At 35.8% G+C, this 24,846-nt stretch overlaps 1 protein-coding gene across 3 annotated transcripts in view; it reads right to left on the bottom strand.

Moving 5' to 3' along the window:
• CCDC102B (coiled-coil domain containing 102B) overlaps positions 1-24,846 on the bottom strand; it is a 149,123-nt gene that overhangs the window by 113,766 nt on the left and 10,511 nt on the right. For all 3 annotated transcript variants that reach the window (XM_020584402.2, XM_020584400.2, XM_019284083.3), the window contains exons 2-4: positions 17,426-18,046; positions 15,422-15,630; positions 10,139-10,247 (exon numbers count right to left, since the gene is read on the bottom strand). In XM_020584402.2, coding sequence (XP_020439991.2) covers positions 10,139-10,247; positions 15,422-15,630; positions 17,426-18,034 — 927 coding nt within the window. In that variant the 5' untranslated portion in view covers positions 18,035-18,046. The remainder of the gene's footprint in view (positions 1-10,138; positions 10,248-15,421; positions 15,631-17,425; positions 18,047-24,846) is intronic.

Consider the following 24,846-nt stretch of genomic DNA (forward strand, 5'->3'; position numbering starts at 1 on the left):
AACTGTGTTAAAAATCCAAAGTAAATGGCAAAGATTGTTTTAGGCATAGGGATTACAGTAGATCTTTTTCCTAATGTAATTTGAAATCTCAAAGGGCAGCTGATTTTGGGCATCCTTAAGCAAAAAAATCTGAAGCAAAGCATGAGCTTTCATCCCTTAATTTTCCTCACTGACATCTTAGCTTTAGTGGGTGGGGGGTGGGAAGACAAAAGACTGCTCACTGTGTGTTGAGAAGTTCAATTCCAGACAGTTTGGTTTATGTTTCAAAAGAAGGTAGAATATGCCCCTGCTGAGAATCTTTTTTTTTTTTTTTTTTTTTGAGGACACCTGAAACTTCTTATTAAACTCTGCTTCATTCCCTTTTCATCCAAGTATTGTTGCAAGACTGAAGTTGCCCAGCTTAAGAGTTTTTATGATCTGCATTTAGCTTACTTCTGTTACTAGTGTTCGTATCAGGGGGAGGGGACCATGTGTTATGTGTCTTTGTGGTTGTTTTTCCTACTCAAAACTAATACAACAAGCTTCTTCCCAAAACAAAGAACACAGACTAAGCCCTGAGAGAGCTGAGACTGACTAATGCAAAACCTTTTTTTAATAGCAAGATAAAAAACAGATTTGTCAGTTTGTATGACTATGAGTGGAAATTCATGTACAGACTTTACTGGAAGCAAAAATGAGCTTCTATTCTATGGAAAGAAATGACCAGACTGATTAAATTTTTATTCTTAATTTTCAGAGCAATAACAACTTATATATCATTTACAGAAGATGATTTTTATATTTGGTATTTTTACAGGTAAACAGCATACAAATTCAATTGCAATCCAGACTATAACAGCTTGCCTCCCTTTATTTCAAATAGTTATCTACTGCTGTATGTTTAGGTAGTTATTATTAGTAATTAATTTAGGAACTAGAATATGCCATAAGCCATTCTAATAAGTACTGTAAAAAGAAGATGATAACCCTTCCTCAAAAAATACGGAGATTTGTCATAAGAAGATGAATTAAGACATGCAGAAAATCATCTGGAAAAAAAAAAGTAAATAGTGCAGTGGGTAATATAGACATTTATTTATTTATTTATTTATTTATTTTTGAAGTTTGATTTGCTGTACAGAAGGTCAGTAACTCTTTTATTTACAGCCAATTTCTAGGCCAACTTTCCATCCTCACTTTTTATTGTTGACTTGAGACAAATGTATAGCTAGATAAGGAACTGTAAGGAAACAGAAAAATCAATAGTGGCCAGCATGATTGGGAAACACTCAAACCAAGTTCAAATTGTCCTCAGTCTCAAGAATTTCCTAGACTGTATGGGTATTCAGATCAGAAAACTGTTCAACACAATTGATAAATTATTAAATCAATAATATTAAAGATATAACTAGAATCCTAGTTTATAGATTGGAAAATAAAATTGTAACTAAGCTTAGTTTACAGTACACTTTTTAATATAACTGCCGATGAATCATAACAAAAATACATCAAAATGACAGCAACAGTCAAAGTCTCTACATTTAACTTGGGGACTACACAAGTTCACTTATCTTACACGACTGTTGACTTTTCAGATTAATAGTCAAGGGATGCTGGGAATAGGATGTTTCCTGTAACTGTAGGTCTCTACAAATAAATAAGTCAGATTACTAGAATACTAAATAGTCTGAAATCACACTAGAATTTGTAATCATAACTTTCGTGTAGGAAAAGCAATCCATACCATCAGTTTTAATTAAAATTTGCAAGTCTGATTTGACATAAGATGAAATATTCAGGAAAATCAAGATGGCATCAAGGTTCTTTGCTGAGTACCAGACTATTATACCAATAATATTATACCAGACTATTATACCAATGTTACTTAAAGTGCAGATAAATTGCAGTATAATACGCCAGATTCCAAAAGTTGCCATGTTCTGATGCAGTGAGCTTTAAAATGAAACATTAAAAGCCTATGCTAAAGGGGACAGATTAAACCAGTATTTCAGCTTGTTTTCTCTTCAGAACTGTAAGTTCAACAGGATTCAAGAAATAGAGGAGATGACTTTATTCAAAGACATTTAAGTGTTGTCTTGCTTAGACTTCACGTAAATATAGTATAGAACATTTCTCCATACAGCTCTCCTTTCAGAGTAAGAACCTGAAATACACAGCTTTAGTCACTTGTTCTAGATAAGCAATTACATAAGATAATTTCTACAGAGCAGTGGTCTGGTGGCAAGTGCCTGTAGCAATGGTTCTACTGTTTTCAGTACAGTTTACATGGCACATCTTCTGTTTCATCTGAGCCATACCCACAACAGCACATCACACCAGTATTCTGAAATTACAAATGTCCCTGAAGAATCTTCTGTTACAATTCTTAATCACCTGTTACTACACAGTGTAGGAACTGATCCAAAGTTCATTGACATCAGCAGATTTCTCATTGACTTCAAGGTATCATTCATTCTGTCACTTGAAGAAATATGCAGTACTTCACTGATGTAAGCAGGGAAAGTTTTGTTTCAAAAACAATGGAAGAAAATGAACTAAGGCTATTTTCCAATCAAACCTCCCCCCAGATTAGATTGTTAATTTTTAAGTGACACATTGCTGTCCTTATCCAGGTAAGGATAGAAAAAAAGAACTACATCATTAAGAGGAAAATGCTTGTATCTTTAATTCAATATCTTTAATGTCGGACATTAAATTCAATTTTTTACATTCTACCTGTTGTTACATTTAATTCTTCAGTGGTTTGTTACTTTTTTCAGGTAATTTCAGCCCAAGTTGATTTCATGCGGATGAATAACAAGTAAGCATACAAGGAGAATATTTACTTTAACAACTGAGTGCTAAAATATAATACTGAGAGGTAAATTCAGGACATTTAAACATATATTAAAAATTAGATATTAAAAAGCCTTTTTTTTTTTAAACTATACACTGCAAAGAATTAATTTCTGATGGAAAACCATATGGTCAACGGACCACACTAATACATTATTAAGAAGCAACTTTGTCATATTTTTGGGCTTTTCAATCTGAACTATGTAAATTTCTTTTCATTAAAGATGCAATTATAGAATCATAGAATGGCCTGAATTGGAAGGAACCTTGGAGACCATCTAGATCCAACCCCCTGCCCTGGGCGGGAACACCTTGACTCATCCCTAGGACCAAGATCCCTTCATGTACACAAATACACACATACATACACACATATCTATAAGTGTGTGCATCTGCACATTCCTTCCTCATCTTCTTCATTTCATCACCAAGTTATACTTTCTGTTCAGTGGCAGAACAACAGGCTAAACAAAGCTCCTCAAATATTGCCATTTTGGCTTCATATTCCTTTCACAAAGAATCTGTGTGCAGAGATATATTCAGAAACATATGTTTCTTCTAAACATACTTCTCACAGAAAAAACTTTTCATCTTTCAGTTGTCCTTAAATTAAAAAAAGCCCCAAAAATAATCCTGGTCTTGCTTGGTGTTTTCATTACAAAATATGTAAAGAAGACAGAGAAAATATTGGCAAGTATGGCTCAATAGAGTTTAAATATCTTGTCAGAAGCCATTATGGGCAAAAAAGTCAATGAAACTGTAGACTTTTCCTGCACTTTCCAAATTAGATTTGTGGGAAAATAAACATCAAGTGGAACCTTAATATTATGCAGCGTGACAAATTATACTTTAAGTTGGACACTAAGAACATTAAGTACGTTACTTCCAGAGATAAAACTAAATATGAACGGGGATCTGATTTATGAAAATAGTGGAAAGAATAGTTAACTCTTTGCAAGAATTGCTGCTTAAGAAACAATAAAGAATTCTTTCCTTACTCTCTAACCACCTGTTATTGTAATTTACACAGGAAAAAAAGTGTATATCGAAAGTAATTTTTAGAGAACTTTAATCAAACCATGAGTTAGATGTGTAGCATCATTTTCATTTCATTTCACTCAGTCTGAAAATTGCACCAGCCTCTCAAACAAATGAAGCATTGAGACCAATAAGGAACACTCCAAATTCTAGATCTAGTCTAAAAATGAGATTTTATTACAAGAAAATTACCTGCACCAAGATTCTATTCTATAAAGTCATTTGCATTCTCAAATAATTCAGATGTTGTTTACAGAAAATTGCCTAATGATAGTTTAAATCTCAGCCTTGAGGCTTCTGATATCAAACTTTATAAAAACTCTTTTAGCATGCTAAAACAGACTAGTGGCTATTCTCTAGTGTATAAAAGCACCATAAAATTAATTTTATGTACATAATTTTGTTCCTATGATAGCCATGCAAAGTACTCAACATTTCTGGTCATCTTAGGTGAGAAACTAAACAGAGAAATTCACAGTAGCCAGTATAGCCATTCAGGCTACTGGTTTCAATCTGATAATTATTATTCTTTCTGCAGGATTCAGGGGACAATCAGAAGGCATTTTTTGAGTCAGGTGAAAAGTGTGGGACAGAATAAATGATTTTACTATCTATCTGTATCTAAATTTCCGTAAGATTATAAGAGTATCACTTTTTCCATTTCATATATGTACTAAGTGAATGAAAAAAGCAATTTCAGGTAAACAGCTCAGTAGCACCTTCACACTATAAGGTAATTTCAGAATACAGATTTCTGGAGAAGGTAGAAATCAAGCAGAGTCTTTAACAAGACCTGTTAACAACCTGAGCCCCCAAATAGGCCATTCCATTTTAAAGAGCATTTAAACATTTACAGTGATAGAAGACGATTTATCCAGAAGCCTCACTCACATCAGTGGAGCTTCCTTCACCTGGGAAACAACAGGTAGGGAACCATTCACAATCTCTTAAAGAAAGTAATGTTCCTAAGTAACAATAAATAGACTGCTGTAATATAGTGTAAAACAACTATATACTGAGAGAGAGAACAGAAAACGCTTGTTTTAAAAGATGTTTAAAGATTTTTTTTTTTGGCTCTAGTGCAAAATCAATAGCTGATGACTTACCTTCAATTCTAAAAAAAAAAAAAAAAAAAGGAAGAACAGAAATGTCTCTGCCAAAAACAAAAAATGCTCATTTAGCCTGTTTTCCTTTTTATCTAGGTATATATTTTTTTATCACTGATGTTCCAAAAAAGATTTAAGTACCAATTAGTGTAATTTTTGCCTCATATCCCACAAACTTGGATAGGAATTTCCCTCATTAACTACCAAAACACTAGATAATTTTGAGTAGGAGCACATTCTGTACTTCAGCTAGCTGAAAATTTTTTAAACAACACAGAAGTCACTGCCTATAGTGGCATTTGTAAGTCTACAGTGCACACCAGTGGAATACGGTAGTACATGCATTTTTCCACTCTTTTCTGTATAATGTAAAATTGTTTTGTAAATATTCCATCTTATTTAACTCTTAAATGATCAGAAAAGCACATCCTTCAGGAATTATAAAGATGGGCATAAAATTTTGAGGAAGATTTGCAATGAGTATAAACAAGAATGTTTTATTGCACATAAGATAAAATGATCATTCTAAAACCTAAAACTTCAACAGACTTGCTTACTCCAATTCTGTCTTTACAAACATCAGGACAACACACCAAGGATTTGCTCAGTCTTCCAGAGTCCAAAGACCTAGCTAATCAAACTCAGAAACTTTTTGTGTTTCTCAGACTGTTGGTTAATTGATCTGTAAACTAAACTGTATCTGACAAAATTGGATACCCCATTTCTGGGGGCACTCAACAAGCAATGTTATGGATGTGAAATTTTAGTGTTCTTCAGGGAACTGAAAGATTCCTAGTTTTTCCAACAAAGTTTACTTTAAACCCAATTATATCTAATGTCAACACCCTTCATTTACTCTATAGTCTTACAGACAATCTTTGCCTTTCTGTGGATTCTCATGCAAACACAATAATACGTGTAATTTTATACTGAGTAATTGCTTTTCTGTTTTTAAAATAACAAAGTATTTTACATATTTTAAAATAACAAAGTAATTTTTAATGGGAGAAGAATCCTTATAAGAGTAAATTGTCAATTACAACACCAAATTCAACTTTCTGTTGTATCTGTTAAAATGGTCTAATTTATGACCCCAAACAGGATGAGATCAATGCTAGTGTCACACAAAGCTGCCTATAATGCTCATGCTTACTATGATCATAGATTGTCACTTTACTACTTTTTATAATTAAATCAATACATTGAAAACTTATTCACAACTTCCAAATTGATCCAGAATGGATAGTTTTTTAAAATTATGATCAGCAAGGCTCTCCATATTTAGTTTGTTCCAAGGTGAGTAAATACTCGTCTTTTAATGAAAGTAAGTGAAGTAGTTAGTTACTGGGAGCACTAATAATCAAGTCTTGGCAGCTGTGAAGTTTCTAACATTCCACAAAATCTCTCCAACTTCCAAAAGGCTAGAAGAGCTATCCATTCCTAAAAATGGTTTAATTTGCAGTGGCTCTGTCTCTTGCAAACCCAGCAATTTTTTCATATTCACAGTGCTAGACTGCTAGGCAATCTACCAAAGGAAATATCAGATTAATTTAGTCAAGGACATGAAAATAATCTAGATGTAATGATTGATCTGCTGTTAATCTAGAAATTCCTTTGTGATTTAATATTGCAAGTCTATAAGAATCAGATTCCATGCTTAGCCTAGTACATGTCTGTGCTTTCCTTTATTTCACTTTCAAATTTTTCACCGTCAAAAATCTTGTACAGTGTTCCATCATCCACTTCTCAACAGTAATATATAGTGAGTGATATTCACATACGTGTTGTCAACATACAAGGTTGGGTTTATTTCAGTAGAGGGAGAGTTTCCACTTATAAAAAAACCCCCACTAATACAAATAATTTCATTCGCATTAGTCAGATTCATCCAGATCGGTGTTTTTCTGTAATTTAAAAATGAGATATATGCCATAAATCTCATAAGATGAACAGAATGCTCAAAATATCACCTCCTGTTAGCAATTAAAGCAATTGAGCACCTTCCCAAGAAAAAAGCAGCAACACATATATGTAGGCATGCACATGCATAAATATTGTTATCTACCAATTTCCAATGAATTCTCAGCAAATTTTTACTTCCTGTTGTTCTATTCGTGATGACAGGGCCATAAAGCATTTCATAAAGATTGCATTTCTGAAGCAAAACTATTAACTAAATCTAGACTTCCTCTGTTTAGCACAAGTACAACAAGATAAAATCCTACTTAACGAGCAAGCAGAAAATAAAGAACTAAAATCTGAAGGAACTCAAATATGAGAGATAGATGTTAATTTGTTGCTGTGTATGTTCATCTACGAAGGAAATTCCATTTACATATGCATCACCTATCAGCTAGAACTTGAGATTTAATAGACTGCTTGCAATCTTTTCCAGAACATGAAAGAAAATTAATTAAATTCCCTCCATTATTCCAAATCTGAGATGTTAAATTCATAGGACATTTTTAATTCTCTCTCTCTGTTTAGTTGTATAGACACACATTTTGAGTTTTGTTGGATCAAGGAGATCCTCAATCCATTGTCCTGAAAGCTAAAACCTGTAAACTGCAACAGAAATATTTGTTACTCGTCTACTCATGAACTCAGATTGAAATGAACATTTATTTCCTAACACAAATCCTACATAATTGGGCCATGTTCTTAAATTACTCTTTGAAGGCTGATCTTCTGTGTAAAACCACATTGCTTTCTGGCATCAGAACGCCACCAAGAGTGCCCTGCTGTGCTAAATCGGTCTTCTGACACATCTACCTGTTCTTCTGAGTATTAGGACAAACCTTGGTTGTACTCCAAGGCCTGACAGCTTTGTTTGACTCCTTTGTTTACCTGTCAGAGTTGCCTCCCATGTGATCCTTCCCAGCAGTACCTTGACTGAGCCAATATCCTGCTCTCCTTAGGTTCAGGGTCTGTACTCTGCTGTTTGTCCTCCTTCTTTCAGGACTAACAACACTGCTATATCAAAGTTACCACAGATGAGGAAATTATTCATCATCACATCCCCAACTAGTTTCCTTCATATTAGTCAAAAGCAGATCCAGCTATGCATTACCACTTGTTGGCCCTTTGAATATCTTCAGCAAGAATTTATTCCTGAAACCCCACTGAAATCTCTTTGATTGCATCAGCCGTTATACCTTTCTAGCAGCTGTACAGTCACCCACGAGAACAGGGGTTTACAACTCAGAGATCTGCGTTCTTTAAACACTTTGTTTCCTTATCATGTGGTCTGTAACAAATTCCTACCACAATGACACGCTTATTGGCCTCTCCTCTGATCCTGAGTTACAAGTTTGATTACCCCCCATCCTGCTGGAGACCTCAAAAGATCTGAGGCAACTTCCATCCCCTCAGCCCTTCCTTGCTCATGTTTCTGGAAGTCATTCACAGTGAACCAGTTGCATGAACTTGGCATGGTATTTGAATTTTTCCAATACTGTAGTTCTGTAACCACATAGAGCTCTAATTCTCCCTGCTTGTTTCCCAGGATGTGTGCATTTCTTTACCAACACTCGAGATGGTGTCCCTTTACATTTTTTAATCATTCCTGAACTCTTTCTTGCTCCTATCAACCTGTGCCCTGAGCTTTCCAGCTGACCACCACTTTATTTCACTGTGGTCTGTAATCTCTCATTGCCTCCTTTCTTAGTTCAAAGCTCTCCTCATTACATTACCCAGCTGGTAGGATCAAGGGGACAAGACCCAGGTCCCCGTGGTCTCAACCCCAGAGCTATGTGATCATTCCAAACATGTCCCTAGCTGGTGTCCATGGGGATGAGTAGTAGTGTAGTAGGCCTTGGCAATCTCTCTGCAATGTTCTAGATCCTGGCCCACAGCAAGCTACCCTCAAAAAAGTGAGGAACACAGGGATTTCTATCCCCACAGGACAAGCCTCCTACTACTGCCACTCACTGCTTCCTCCTGATGTTAATGCATGGTTTGGGTTAAAGCTGGCTCTGATGCCTCTCAAGTCATGGCTTTCTTCTCTTACTTCACTACCAGGTCTTTGAACCTTTTGAACTGCAGATCTGGAAAAAGAGCCATCCTCCAGTTGCTGGAGAACATATCTTTCCAGCCTTCCTACTGTGGGACTCTATTCACTATGAACTCAGAGTCTCTGGCTGCCCCTCCCATGTGGTTCAGACTTTCTTACCTCTGGATCCCTGTGCAGATCCTGTTAATCTTCTCTTTGCCTTCTCTGATCCTGCCCAGCCTTACTTCCTCATCCAGGTCAATGGGGACAACACATTTTTTCAGCCAATCTCTACTCGTCTTGCAGGCAGAGACACTCTGTCCTATTGCTCCAGCCTCACAGGAAGGTATCAGGCACTGCCTGCAGCCCAAGGTCTGGGCACCTGCACCCTCCCTCAGCAGCTCAAAGCTGAGGTCTCTGCTGTGCCAGCAGCAGCACTCCCAGCTGGTGGCGAGGGCCGTGTTCCAGGCTGTGCTGCTACAGCTGCTGCTCTGTCTTGTGCTTCCATCAGCATCTTCCCAGCCCCCTCCCACAGGCAAACTGCTGGACAAGCCATGATTCCCCACAGACACAGGACATGTGCTGGGCCTGCCAGGTGCACCTGAACCAGTGGCTCTCCTTAAACCAGGAGTTGCCTTTCTTGGCCACAGCCTAGATATCAGGGGGTCCTTGCCACCTCTGGGATCTTGCTAGGTTGATACCCCCACCATGCCCACTTGGTAACACCCCAGGATCTTTAGTGTGGCAGGGCTTGCCCGAACAACCCTTTGTCCCACATGGGCCCCTTCTCCCTGAACACGAGCCCCACTGGACCCTGATCACAGATTGCTGTACATCAGAGCAACCAGCCTCACCACACATGGGGATGGGACACCAGAACCTGCCCCCCCTCTGGCCAGTCCTTTTCTGGAAGCCTGTGGAGCCACCCCAGTGCCACTCCCACAGCTCCCCAGTGCCAGTGCTGCCATGGCAGCATCCAGGGCTTGGCTTCTCCACACACCCTCATCAGGTCCCTCCCATCAGGCTACACAGAATAATAGCTGATAACTGGTGGGTTTATCACATTCATAAACCCTGGTCACAATTTTACTCTTAGTTACAAGACAGGAAATCAGAGGTCTAAATTTTCGTTCTTACTCTGTATGATAACTATGTACTGCTAACTTACCTGTTTCAGGCTTTCCAGCTTGGTTTGTCTCAGTTCTTCATATTTCCATTTCCAAAGAAATAACTCATTTTCCATCTTTTCCATTTCTTTCTCCAGAAATACATTCATTCTGAAAAAGTATGAAAATTTATCATTGCACAATTTTGAAGCTGACAGATGACAAATTACTTTGAATTTCCTTCTCATAGCTTGAGTTATATTTTGCTGCCTTTGTCAAAGGTATATCTTGACTTTATTAAAAACCTCTAATATCATTGCATAATTATTCCAAAAGATTTACCAAAAATAATCGCTAAAGAGAAAACAAAAATCCAGTAGTACAGAATTAAAACTTTAAATGAAATAAAATTTGGGGATAAACTGAAGAAAAGTTGACTTCAGTTAGTGGTTCAGGTCACCTAATTTATCACAAGTTAGTGAAGATCCTCGAAGAAAAGGTATTACATCATTTGTATTTGGTATAAACAGAAGATTAAACAAACATAGGCAGGGGAAAATATACTCTATAAAGACAGTACAGAAACCAAAGATGACTGGTGTTAAATGTTAAAAACATTATTAAAATATGTATATTTCATGTTTCAAAAAATAATTGCTCCTGGAAGAAAATGTGAGAAGAATTTTAGGAAAATGTATTATTTAGTTCGGAAGTACTATGCCTGTAAAATAAGAAAAATATGAAACAGTTGACAAGAAAATTCTAATACTGTCAATTAAAGAAACTATTTTGTGCCACTGTAGTTATCTTCTATTCTAATGGAGGCCAATGGAATTTTTCAACCTTTTATAACAGATGTTATTGCCAGGCTTACTAGAACTATATTTTGAGGGTATTTGATTTAAAAATTCATCTAAATACACTAATCAAAGTGTATTGATGGAATTTGTCTGGGGCATTTCTATGCAGCAGACTTCAGGCTTGCACAGAGATAGCAAGAGTTCCCACTGACTGGACTGGCTCAGGTCCGGGAAGCAATGTCAGCTACATTAATGAAGCAATCCACTTTAGTGAAATATCTTCTTCTCCCTTCTTTTATAACTAAACCTAGTGCTTTTGAATCAGGGATCTCCTTTTTCTGCCTAGATTTAGCATATAGCACAGCTTATCTTAGCAAACACCTAGAGCTCCCATAACATTACAGTAATAGAATAAACATCATTACTTACAAAGCAAAGTGGAGAAAGATTTATTTCATGCATTTCAACTCAACAGTTTTTCTTCTAAAGTAATGGGATATCTCATTGGAATGATATCATGACTTCATTGGATAACTAAGAGAATTGTTAAGTGGGACATTTAATACAGTAGAAAGTGAAAGTCTGAAAGATGACATTCTAATACTTTGAAAAATAGCCTATTGACTGTACTGAATGCAGTGAAAGTCCTCAGAAATGGTCTAATCTGAAAAGTAAAAGAGGAATGGTCAGTATGTAGTGCTTATTTAGAAGACAGTAGTTTTGTTTTATGTTACAGTACTTCTTAAATGAGACAAGTGACACTGAACCGTGCCGTAAATCAAGTCCCTCCGGATGGGAGAGAATTTGCTGTAAGTCCTTGCAAGGAGTTTCAAAGATAAACCGGGACTTTTCCTTGAGTTTCAATGCTTCCAGATAGTTGTTTATTAAGTCTTATCAGAGGAACAGAGCCACTAGCGTGACCCAGGTACAGCATAGAGCACAGAAAAGCAGGAGTGAGGCCTCTCTATCAAGATTTACACAGCCTTTTAAAGATATTTTAACCAATAGTTACTAAAAATGTACATTATCTTCACTTTCTTACCAATTATTCAGTAACACGACTAGGAACTGCGGAATTTTCTATCCAATCATTCCAAACTACTTTTACTGCAGAATATGGAGTAGTAGAAGGAGAAGAATGTCTAGAGAACAACAACAATCCTCCATTTTGGTATTTTTTATTCTTATCTATTTACTACAAAGAGAAGCCCAAAACCTCTAAATTTTTCACCCTGTGACAATCTTACATAGTAGTCTAGCACCTAATTCATACCACTGTATTTTCTAGTTGTTGTCTGACTGTTGGTAATTTTTTCCAAGGTTTGAGGTTAAAACAGTGATGTTCAGGGGGGTAAGAACCCTTAAACACAGGCAGAGAAATATTCTTGGCACTCTGGGTTCCTACAGACAAGGTCCCTCTGATACTATAAAATGAGATGATCCTGATTACATAAAGTTTACTATTTAAAGAAAACAAAGAGTGGGAGAAAGAATGTAGCAGCTTATTACTAAGTAAAAGAATCAAGTTCCGAGTATTTTTAGTGGATCTCGTAATGAGACATTTTAACTCATTATCTAATTAAATCGCATAATTACACAGAATGGTTGAGGTTGACAGGGACCTCTAGAGGTCATCTGGTGCAAACCGCCTGCTGAAACAGGGTTGCCTAGAACTGGTTGCTCAGGACCATCTCCAGATGGCTTTTGATTGTCTCCAAGGATACAGACCCAGCAACCTTTCTGGGAAACTGGTGCCAGTGTTCAGTGATCCTCACAGAAAAAAAAAAAAAGGATTTCTTGTTGTTCAGCAGAGCCTTCTGTATCTGTTGTCTATGTCTGCCCAGCCAGCCTTAAGCAGCTCCTCTTTGATATTATCAACTAGCAGTGGGCTAGTTTGTGGGCTTTTGGTTTTAGACGAAATAAACACTTTAAAGTTCAAAACAGAACAAATTACAACCTTAAAACTAGAAGAAATTTAGATGAGAACACTGAGCCAAAAGATGACAAAAGACAGCTATTTTAAGCAAATGATTATGTAAAATGCTGAGCAACTCATAAGGTTTGTCATTTCTATTCATGTCAATGGGACCTCAAATGTGTAATTGATATGAGCCATTAGTACCTAGTAGAGGATGTTGGTGTGTGATTTTACATTGCAAACCCAAACCTGATATTTTTTGAAAGTCAAAACAAAAATTTTCATCTCTTTTTCTATTTTTTTTTAGACCTTTTTTCTTTTCGCTCTTTGCAAAGCCTGATCTGTGTGCATGAGGCTATGTCAACATTACTGAAGATAGCTCTAAGCAGCATGCAATAAGCAGAAATCCTCTCAGGGTGAAGAAGCAAAACATCTTATGGAGACATTAGTAAGGAAACTAAGTAGGTTACTGTTTGGTAACTTAGTCAGGGGCAAGTCCAAACACTGGATTTGCATAAGCTTACTTGACTCCAGTAAAAATGCAGTCAGAGTTCAGAGTGCTGCGTGCAAACCAGAAAACTGCTGAGAAGTCCTCTGCTGTATGAATAAGATCATACTGACTGCCAAAGTAACCTTTGGCCTTTGGGTTCAAGCTGTCTATGATGTGTTTGCTTTTGATGCAGCACAGCTGTGTGTCCTTGGCTCAAGTTCACTGAGAAAATTGCTAAGTTGTGAGGAAGAAGCTGTGAGAAAGTACTTAAGCTAGAGCCACACGAGATAAGGGAAGTAAAAATGCAAACAGGGGTGAGATTGTTGAGATAGTTATTACAAGCAGCTCCAGAATCCAGGAGCAAAAATACTGACATGAGCAAGAATAAAACCTAAGAGGGAAAACTATAAATCTGAAGATGGAAATTTGGCGAAATCAGCCAGTTCCACTGAGGCGTGGAGGCCAACCCTTTCTGAGCTAGCAGATGACAGCCTGCCCAACAAAGATTCATCAGCTATCTCAAGAAACTGGTGACTATGATAATACCTATCCTAGTAATATTATTCCTAGCTATTTGCTGTGTCTATTGCCAAATATAGTTGCTTCATGCTTAGAAGTTGCATATATTCTGCTTATGTAACATCTCTGCATGCAGGAAATATTGCCCTCCTGGAGAGGGAGTTGTTACACCAATCCCTGCTGTTATGTGGAAATCACTGCTCTGTGAGCATTTGCTGCCTGAGGTTGGCATTGTCACACATTGCATGTCATAGATGTGCCCCAATTCTTACCGTGTGCCAGTAAGTTTATTGCCTTATACCACAGTCAGTATATGTCTAGGCATAAATGGCAAAATCTGTCTCTCTGAAATACAGCTACAAATTGGTTAGAGAGGCATGTGAACAACCAAAACCTATTAAAGTTTTTGCCTGAGAAGTGACTAAAAATGAGTTGAAAAACTACCCATTTTCTAAAATAAAATTATTATATATGCATGTATACTGTGATTGCTGTTGAAAGATGAAGTACCTAGGCCCCTAAACATTTCAACCCCAGGAAAATGGATATGTGAGGCATCAGTCTCCTAACTCACATATATGTTTTCTTCCACAGAAAAACTAAATACTTTTTAAGGAGAGAGAGCATGGTCATCTTCTGCTGTGTGATTCAACTAGAGAATTACTGCATGTCTTTTACAGCTATCTAATCCAGACAACAAAACACATTAAATATTAGTTAGGAATTGAAAGGATTTTTTGCCTCAGACTTGTACTATCTACAGGACAATTATGAACTAAACTGACAGGCAGGAAGTGTGAAATAAACTGACTGAAGTAAATACTTCAACACAGTTTACCATTACAGACTCTCTGAACCGAAAGTGTTGAATATATTTTCAATAGACAGGGAATTTTCTTCCTTTTATTTTTCTAATTAACTTCAACTGATTTTGAAGTTACAGGTGCATAATACCTAAAGTCTGCTACTACATCATCATACATCACATGCCGCAGGTTTCCTTGAAAAACCTTTCTGGTGAGATTCAATCTTTCTCAATATTGACCATTTATACAATATAAGACTCTTTTAGGCCACCAAAATGTACATTTAGTATTTATGTGAGACAAATTTGATATGCTACATAAGTGTACAATAAATGTGTTACTCTCTCTGTTATCTATCTCTGTTAACCCAGACTTTTCTAGAAGTGAAGAGGTTAAGATTAACAGCATTTTTCAGCTGATTCATATATTTCAAAGTCAAAAACAGCCTTTGTCATTCTGCAGTTGGACTCTTTCAAAGTCTGCTGGTAGAGTACATGAAAATTTGTTGTTATGCACAAAGCACTCCAATAACTGGGTATAACACACCTGAGGTATCACTGCATTGATACTGAATTGCAAATAAGTATATATTTGTATGGAACACCTCTTATTTAAATGACAGACAAGGCGAAGAAAACTATAAACACACTATGCTGAATTCTCTCTATAAATTCTTATTAAAGCCTTGCAAATAGCAATGAATAAAGCTTAGAACATATGATCTATACATGCAAACATCACCATATCTATTTTAGAAGCTGTTTTAAACTCCTTGCTGAGAATTCCATGAGTAGGATATATTTTGCACTTACTCTCTTTCCTTCTGTAAGATTTTCTTCATCTCAGCCAAATGCAAATTCAGGACTGATACATGTATTAAATCATTATCTGTTGTCTTAGCTGTAGTACCCAAACTTGTTTTAGGTTCCTCCAAATAGGTGCTGGGAAGTCCATTGGAGAAGAAATCAGGAAACTTTTGGGTGAATTTTTTATTGTCATTGCTTTGGTCTTTGTTTATATCCTGAGGAAAAAAAAAATATGACACCTGAGAAAAACATAAATGAAGGAAAAAGTCTAACAGAGTTCCTGCAGGGCCAAGGCTCTTCTAGACATTTAAGGAACATAGGAGAAAAAAAGGAAATAGGTAGCATTGTATACAGTTGGACTGTATATGGGTAGAAGGTGCAAAAAGGTCACTATTTGAATCAATGTAATTTTGTGATATGTCACACCTGACATATGACAAGCTTCGTATCCAAAATATTTCTAATGTGTCTTCACTAAGGAAATATATTCCATTTATCTTTTGTTGGCTATAACCGTGGTGAAGACAGAGTCCTGGAACAAATAAAACCAGGAATGCAATTTATCCATACAAATAATGTGTTGAGAAACTCTACATTATGAAGTCCTAAACTTTTTATGCAAAGTGTGTTGAAGCATGTGATGGGCTTATACAAGTTTTTCATAAAGAACAAAGATATCTATTTTGAAGATACATGTTTTGAGTACAAAACATAAACAAAAATAATATCAATTATGAAAAAATAGTTAAAACTAAAATACATATTTTTGAGGAAGACTGAATGTCTCTTATAAACAAGTTTCCTTTAGAAATGTATTTGCTTTACCACATCTGAGGAATTTTGTTTAAAAGCTAATTTTATTTTAGCAGTTTACCAACAGTCCTCTTTCACATCACTCTGTTCTTTTGAGTTTTTAGAGGAATGCCCAAAATTTACATCGGAAAATATGAGAAACCACTGAAAAGATAAGAACGTTTCCCATCCACATATAAAGTTTCAGTTTTCAAGTAGAAAATATTTTATACTAAGGAGAAATAGTTAAAGTATGTTTTGTGGTATTTCCTTCCAATGGCACATTTGTCTGCCTTTAAATATGGAAGGTATGGTTCTTTTGGCAAAATTTATTCCCACTACTAACGCTACATTTTTTTTTTTCCAGATTTCACAGGAATGCAATATCATTAATATGCATTACAGAGTAAAATTTCCAAACAGAATACATTCAGATTTAAGATCTTGGCAATTTCCCTTGAATTGAAGTAAAAAATTTCCTACTTTTACAATGCGGGGAAAAACATTTTCCTGCAATGTATGAAAAAATTACCTATATCTACAATGACTGCCATCTATCAGACAACAAATACAGTTTTCACATGGTGCTGTCTATGAAGACTATACAGTGCATTCCGAGGCACAGAATTAAAGGTGAACAAATACTTCCATTTTTGATCAATGTAACTGGATCTTTTATATAGAACTAGGAGCTGTTTAAACAATGCTGCTACTCTACTGTTTAATTCTATGTCATGACTTAATTGCTCTCCTTATCAAACAAAATGGCTTGCAAATTTGCAAAAGAATTTGCCCCACCTCTTCCCATGTTTTTGAAGTTCAGGGAGAATTAAATGAGTTTATTTTAGAAGCCAAGAACCTAATCTGCTTTTTTGGAGGGGAAAAAAAATGTAAGTATACAAAACATGGTTAATTCAGATAAGATAGGTAATCTGTTACCATAAAACATGAGAGAATCAAAACAACACTGTAAATTTTTGGATAGAAAAGTCTGCCTCTGTTACTTAAATGTCTAGTCATAGAGCAAGGGGGTATGAATTGTTTTCTGTATTTTTCTGTATTAGGAATATTTAGATGGGTGGGGGATATAAAAGGGTTTTCTAGCAGAATGGATCAGGCAGCATTTTGGTCAAAATGCTTGAAAAATCTTATTTCTACATACACATCCATACTTTGCCACTTCTTCATGATCCAGAAAAAAGATAACCCATTCTTTACCTTCTTTGTGTCTTCTGCCCCAGAAATTTTGGTGATTTTGTTAAGGTCTTTCAGAGGTTCTGGTTCCAGAAAAGTTAACATGTTTTGGTCTTTTTTAATATAAGATATTTCTGCGCAACTGTATTCTGTTTTCCAAGCAGTTCCATTTTCTAAGTTTTCCTTCTCACTTACTAAATCCTGATTTATTTTTTTAAGCACACTTAGCTCTTTTATGACACTGTCTAATTTGATTCTCAATTGCCTTGCTTCTTCTCGTGCTTTATTTCTTTCTGCTCTAACTTTGCTCCATTTCTCCCTCCAATTAGCGGTGCAGTCTGACCACCAGCGCATGGTCTTCTCCATTTGGGCAGCTCTGGCTTTGACTTCTTCCAGTTCCTGAATTTTTACTGCTTCAAAAATTTCCCAATCACTGCTGCAATTTGTATGCATACGTGCATAATGAGGGGAGTATGGGTAGAAACTTTGAGATGGAAGATTTGAATGATGCAGATGGTCACCTGGTTGCCAACATCTATCTAATTTATCAGGTTGTGTTGGTTGGGTCCCAAAAACCTCTATCTCTTCCATTTGTTTCTGAATGGAGTCTAAATTCATGTTTTGATTCATCATCTAATTTCACTCCTAAAAAAAAAAAAAAAAGACATAAAATAATTTAGATTTAATTAATAATATTATATGAATAAGCTCCAACAGTCAGGTTTTTTACTGCTGTGAGTTAATGATGCTGTTCATGTTTTAGAATTGTGCTTTATCAACAAGAAATAGTTATTCAAATATCTTCTATTTAATATGTTTTTACTACAGCATAAACAGACAAACCTATTACTTGGCTAGGATTTGCTTGCAAAGGAAGAGTCATTAAATAATCATAGTGCTCTCAAAAATGTTTGAGTCTAAAGAAAACAGACAAAAGCTTTCTTCCTTCAAGACAAGATTAAATTGAATCAATATATATTTTAAATATCTAGTAAGAGGAAGTTATTTGTCTAGAACTACAATCACAAATCACTTGCCTCCTTTCCTAAACTGTGGAATTTCACACTAGGCAAAACTCACCTTATAATTTGCATAGCTAAGAAAAAAATTATCAAAACCCTTGTGACCTTTGGATTTTCTTTGTTTCATGAGAAAAATCAAGCATTTTTATAAGGGTCTTTACTTTGCTGTCTGCATTCCAGAAGATTTCCAGGTAATATATTCTTATATTATTTTTGAAAGTGTAGCGCTATCCTACTGTATTGTACAGCCTACCTCACAGTGATATGACTCAGCTAATAAATCTTGTTGCATTCTTTTTCATTATTTATCTTTTCATAATTTATTACTTATTTGGCCCAGAAGAAAAACGGTTTCTCAGAAATTGCTTTCCTATCCCAGTGCTGAGAAAATGCTGATGTGGACAGTCTGTAGAGACTAGCCACTTATTCCTCCTTGTTTTTTTCCTCTTGGTTATGCTAAAAACAAACCAGACCAGCCAACCAACTAAACTACAAACAAACCAACTTAAAAATCTTGCTATTTCAATAGGAGACTAAGTGGTTTGAAATAAAAAAGAAATTGCTTTTATATTGCAATATCCATTTGTAAAAAAACATGTTTATATGTTACAGCAATTAGTGCTAACACCTGCATTTGAAATGCAGAAGGCCAATGCTGCAAACAAAAGACTGAAGAATTGATAGTTTTGGCATTATGATTCAGTTTTGTCTCATTTCAACTGAAGAGAAGTTTTTGCAGGCTTTGTTCCAGTTTTCCAGCTATTTTCAAATTTTCCATGATTTCCAGGACATTTATTTGCCATTTGTTAGAAGCTTATGGAGAACTGTTGTTGTGGAGTATAGATATGAGAGGAGGAAAAGGACAATGAAGGACTCCCAGTTCCCTTCATGATCACTGTCTGGTGTAGTACCATCAAGCCCCACAACACCACCACACAGATGTAGCAGAGCTGCTGCCAAAACTTCATCAAGGTTGAGTCTTTCTTGCTCCTTGACCTACTTCCAGCAATTTAATTTGAATAAGCCTTATCCAAAATACAAAGATGTTGCCACCCACAAACTTGCATGAGGCCCAGTAGAGCCAAAGTAACTAAATATTAAACTTCTTCAGTCAGTTGTTAATTTAACATCTGGCTTGTGGTAATGCCTTGTTTCCTAAAGCTTTAATTAAAAAATGAACCAAACAAAACCACAATAAATTTTAAATGCATAATAATGTAAATAAAACATACTACATTATGTAATAAATATATAATGAAATAGTTGAAACTTTTGGATTTTTAAATAGTACAATAAGTTTTTCTTACATTTTTTTTGTGTCTGTCCCAAACTAGTAGATATCTACTGAAAAGCTTATTACACTTTTCATAATCAGTAGGTTTTTGCTAGCATCTTTGCATATTCATTAAAAGAAGGGAGAACATGGGGAATGCACAGTTTACAAATCTTAAAAGATGGAGAAATAAGAATGGCAATATTTTTCTTTGACTGAAAATTTGAAAGACCTGAAAGATATTCATGAATCAGAATAGCCTGCTGCTGACATTTCATTACAGGTTTGAGGTGACTTTGTCATTTGAAATTCAGTAATATTCCCAAAAATGGAGAAATGTTAAGCTCACAGATAACAGGACACTGAAAAAAGAGTCATTGGTCATGAATTCTTGCTCCCCTCCACTGTGATGGCTCAAGTGTTGAAGTGAGGCTGGGACACTGAGAGTCAGATCAAATTTACTGCTGTAATAATTGAAGTAGGCTTGATCAGTAAGCTAGTGGTCTCTTAGCCTTCTAATAATTTTACGATAGGCTGAACTTTGCCTGCACTTTTCAGCATGGATAGATGATCCCAACTCTGTACCTGAAATTCAAAAAAATTAAGAATTCAAATAAGTCGATCTTCCTCCAGAAAACAGAAGAGCTGGCTCACTCCAAAGTGGTAAGAAAAACGAGGTGTTTCTATTTGTATTGATTTCCCTATGTGCTTTTCAGAAAATCTAATTAAAATATGTTGTTTAGATATCTCCTTTAAGATTGCAAGAGGTAGAATAATATCATTTTTTCATTAAAAGAGACAGATCTCAACACAATACATTTCAGCGGCTGGCTGACTCAGGATAAAAACAAAAAAATAATAGAAATATTTGTTGGATATGTGAAACAGGTAAGGAATTCTATTATAACTATGAATTATGAAAATTTGTGTTTGTATCTATTTTTAGAGAAGTAGACTAAAATATTAGTTGGAAAGGAAGCAAAGATTAAAAACTTAGAAAAATGTGTTGATTATTGTAAAAGCTCGGAAACTTTGAAAAATCTCACCATGCCAAAGGGATGATTAGGATGGACTTCTTTTATCTTATTTATAGTTCATATCAATCTACTCTTTCATGTTCTCAAAAATACTGCACTGATGAAATAATAATAAAAACAAGTCTAACAGTCCAACTGAAGACTTTTAGTACTGAATCTGCTGATACTGAATCTTTAATCATCCCTCTAGTTAAAGTGATACTTAAAAAAAAATTACTGTTCTCTGGTAGATGACCACCTCATAGAAAACATCATAAATCTACATTGAACTCTGAAAACTCTCATCTATAAAATATCTATATATTTATATATGTTCCAGGGGGAATAATTTCTAACTTGTATGTTAAAGACAATTAAAGGAAGAAAGCTCCATTTTAATGTTCTTGGACACAGGTCTCTGAACATCAGAAATTTCACAAGTCTAAAACTGACGAAAAAATACTGTGTGCAGCTAGTTTAAAAGTTGCTAGCTTGAGTTGGCAGCAACAGAGTAGCCAGCACAGCATATGGAGCTCAGTGAGAATAATGACTTAATAAAAGATAATTCGATGGAAAGATAAAATAAATTAGAGAAATGGATGAAAGTGGGGGTTTTCTGATCAGTGAAGCCTTCTGATAGTTCCAGTTTTAACAACTGAGGGATAAGAAGGAACACAAAAATCCCTTTTAGAGTTGTTTTTTTTAATGGAAGAATTTAAAATAAGTATGAACAAAATTTAGGAAGCAGCATTCATTGTGTCAGGTGAGCAGAGTGGGAACAATATGTGTGATGATAGAGTGAGAAAAGAGAGATAATATTCCTCAGGGGCAAAAAAAGACACAGACATTTGGTGAACATGACAAGGAACATAGATCTCAACCATATTTCATTATATTGCAACCCTTCCTATTTACCTCATGATCCTAAACACCAGCAAGAAAGAGATCTTGATTTATTATTACCAGCTATTGTTTTAAGTAAACAGCAGTTTATTCACCCTTGGTGGCACAGCTAACAAAATCACCAGGAGAGACAAGAATTATTGCACTTTCCTCATGTTAATACCTGCTTACTGAACTCAGCTTTTGCAGTCAGTTCAGTAGCTAGGGCAGTGCTTGAGGATACAATTTCAACATCATTTTACTAACTGAATGATTTAATCCTCAGTTACATGTCTCTTAACTATTAAGACCTCAGCCAAAAATTTTTAAGGCATTCTGTCTTTACAGAGAATGTCTGCTTCAGATTAAGCCAGTTTATTTTCTTTTGTCTAATCTATAAATTGAATAGGATAAAATGAATCATAGAACTGTACATGTTCTTTTGTAAGTGCTACTGGAAAGTCAGAACTTTCCATGGTATTGCTGCAGTTCTCCAATGAACAAATCCTGACACAGAGAGAAGGCTTAAAGAAAATGGGCAGGGATGATGTGGTCATTATGGGAAGAATATAGGAAGTGATTTAACTCACTCCCTGAAAACTGGGCTGTTTGCTAAGGGCTGCTAACTACAAAGCTATCAACTCAAGAAGAGGAGATCAAATTTTTTGTGTCTGTTCCTATTGTAAAGCTGGTTTTCATTAGTCACCCTTAGGGGTTCCACCCAGTGGCTAGATGAAAACAATTTTGCTCAGTAAATAATTGAAATGTATGGTGAAAAACATCACGATGGAAAGCGATTCATGACATAGCTCAGTCTAAAAACATAACCATAAAAATTTTACCTAATTACCAAAATCCTAAAAATCCTAGCAACAGAGAGCCAGGTGGCTGATCACTTGGTTAGAAAAAATATAGGACAAAACTCTGAGGCAGAACAAGTACCTGGTTACAGGAGTGGCTTAGACACACAGGGATGTAGGATTTATTTCAACAGGCAATGAGAGAGGATAAAAAAGAGGAGTGGCAAAAATTCTGGTGAAACAAATTGTATATTTGTGCCATTTTTGTTAAACAAAGGTACAGCACATCACCAACATTCTACCAACTCCATGGAAGGTAAGTTATTCTGGGAAACTTCTCGTGTGTACTATGACAAACACCTGGAGGGGGGAAAGGAATCCTTACAGGAGCAGAAATAGTGGTATTCAGAATATATTCCCTGCCTAAGCTATCACTGGTCTCACAACTGCTTTAAGCCAGTGGCTTCCTGCATCTCCCTTACCCAGACAAATACAATCTTAGCATCGATAACATTTTAAGAAAAAGGTAGGACAAGCTTGGTTTGGTTCAAATATTGTACAATGGATTTTCCAGCTACTGCATTAACCTCAAAATAGTGGGACAGTAGATCAATGGAATGAACTACTAAACCAGCAACTACACAAGAATGCATCTATTAATACTCTATGCGTGGATTCTATCTGTGAGAACTTTTAAGTTGGCTACACAAGTGACAAACGCCCACAAGAAGGAACATAGATAAGGAATTCATATCAATAGCTGCCCCAAATCCTGTTCAAACAGAAGTAAAATCCTTCTGAAGTCCATAAAATGAGATTGCAGTTAAACATCCAACTCAGGAGTTATCTGTGTGCCCCCCCTTTTACAATGAAAAAGGGAACAAGTTAACAACAACTGAAGTTTGGATTATGTCCAAGACCTGAGTGTCTTCTCTTGCAGAAAATGTGACCCTACTGCATCACCACAGCAATAAATGATACTTGGAACATATACCCAGAACTTGTCCATAACAGATCCTGCATTTTTAACATTGCCCATGGAACAACTCAGGTATTGCAGATCCATGATAATGCACCTTTAAAACTAGTTACAGAAGGATTACCATCTGCAACATCACAAGGACAAGTATTGACAGTGGGTGATAATGTTACATTAGCACTAAGATCTAAAGTTAACCTGAATTTACCTGTATGTAGTAACACTGGACATGAAGCTGTACGTGGTTGTGATAAAAACAGAGTGCAAGGGGTACTACAGGCATGTAAGGAAACTAATCATATGCTAGTGTCCCAGAATAATTACAGCATATGCACACAATGAGAAAACACATGGCAATTTTTTCATAAACACTCCTAATAATCACTGTGCAAATCAATGGACAAAATAAAGCTACCATTTGCTCATGGCTGTGTATCTTAAAAACCAATCCTGCCTACTTCTTACTAAAAGTGCCCTTCACTTAATGCAATTGCTTTACGTACTAGAGCCTATGATTATGGCTCCAAAATTAATGACAATGAATATACATTGAACATAATCAACATATACACTCCTGCATGGAATGAAACCAGTACTGAGTATAGCAACCATCTCTACGATAGTGGCTACAAAGTAATTTGCCAATAGGACATAGAGGTTAAAGAGATATTATTCAAAATCTATTGGGTGAAATTGGTATATGAACTGAATTAATTCCATACTAAAATCCTAGCAAATAAATTTCTCGATATTACCAGACACTGAAGCTAGGATAACCAAAATGACTTCGAAAATTCTTAGAGGAAAAAAAAGTAAAAATATGATAGTAATGAACACACAGCTGATCCTAAAGTCTGACATATGCTCAGAGCAGCCCCAACTTGAGTGTTTAGTGTGAAAGCAGCCTGTACATAGAACTCAGCAGGTAGGAAGAGATAAGAGCGGATATTACCTGCAGCCAACAACTCCTGCATCTTCAAGAAGCAACTACCTGGCAGTTTCTTCAGGTGATGCTAACTCATGGAAGTGCTACAGACCAAAGTTCTGGGCTGGAAAGTGTAAATGCCTACGCTTAACTCCAATGTTTTTGTAGCAGATTCAACAGCAGGGTGACTGATGAGGATTTTGCTTGTCAGTGCGGTATGGGGGACATTCACTCCTTGATAGAGGAGAAAGAATGAGCACTGGCATCAACAGCTTGGTAACTAGTTTGTTCATAGAGAAAATATGATTTAGAGAAATTGTAAATTAGAGAGCTTGTGAATTAGGGAAAAAATTATTAGTGAGTTCATGTGTTGGACTAGTCTGTTCAAAGACAATTCCACTATTGTTTGATGTCTTTATGTTTTGGCAGTGTTTTTTGAGGCAGAGGATTTATATTTTTTTATGTTGGTTTTTTTTTTATGAGGTCATAAGTTCATAAAATAAAGTTTAATTTACAAAGTCCACTGTGCTGTAAATTTGAGAGATCCA

The sequence above is a fragment of the Corvus cornix genome, chromosome 2 (genome assembly GCF_000738735.6).
Source record: "Corvus cornix cornix isolate S_Up_H32 chromosome 2, ASM73873v5, whole genome shotgun sequence".
Lineage (NCBI taxonomy): Eukaryota > Metazoa > Chordata > Aves > Passeriformes > Corvidae > Corvus > Corvus cornix.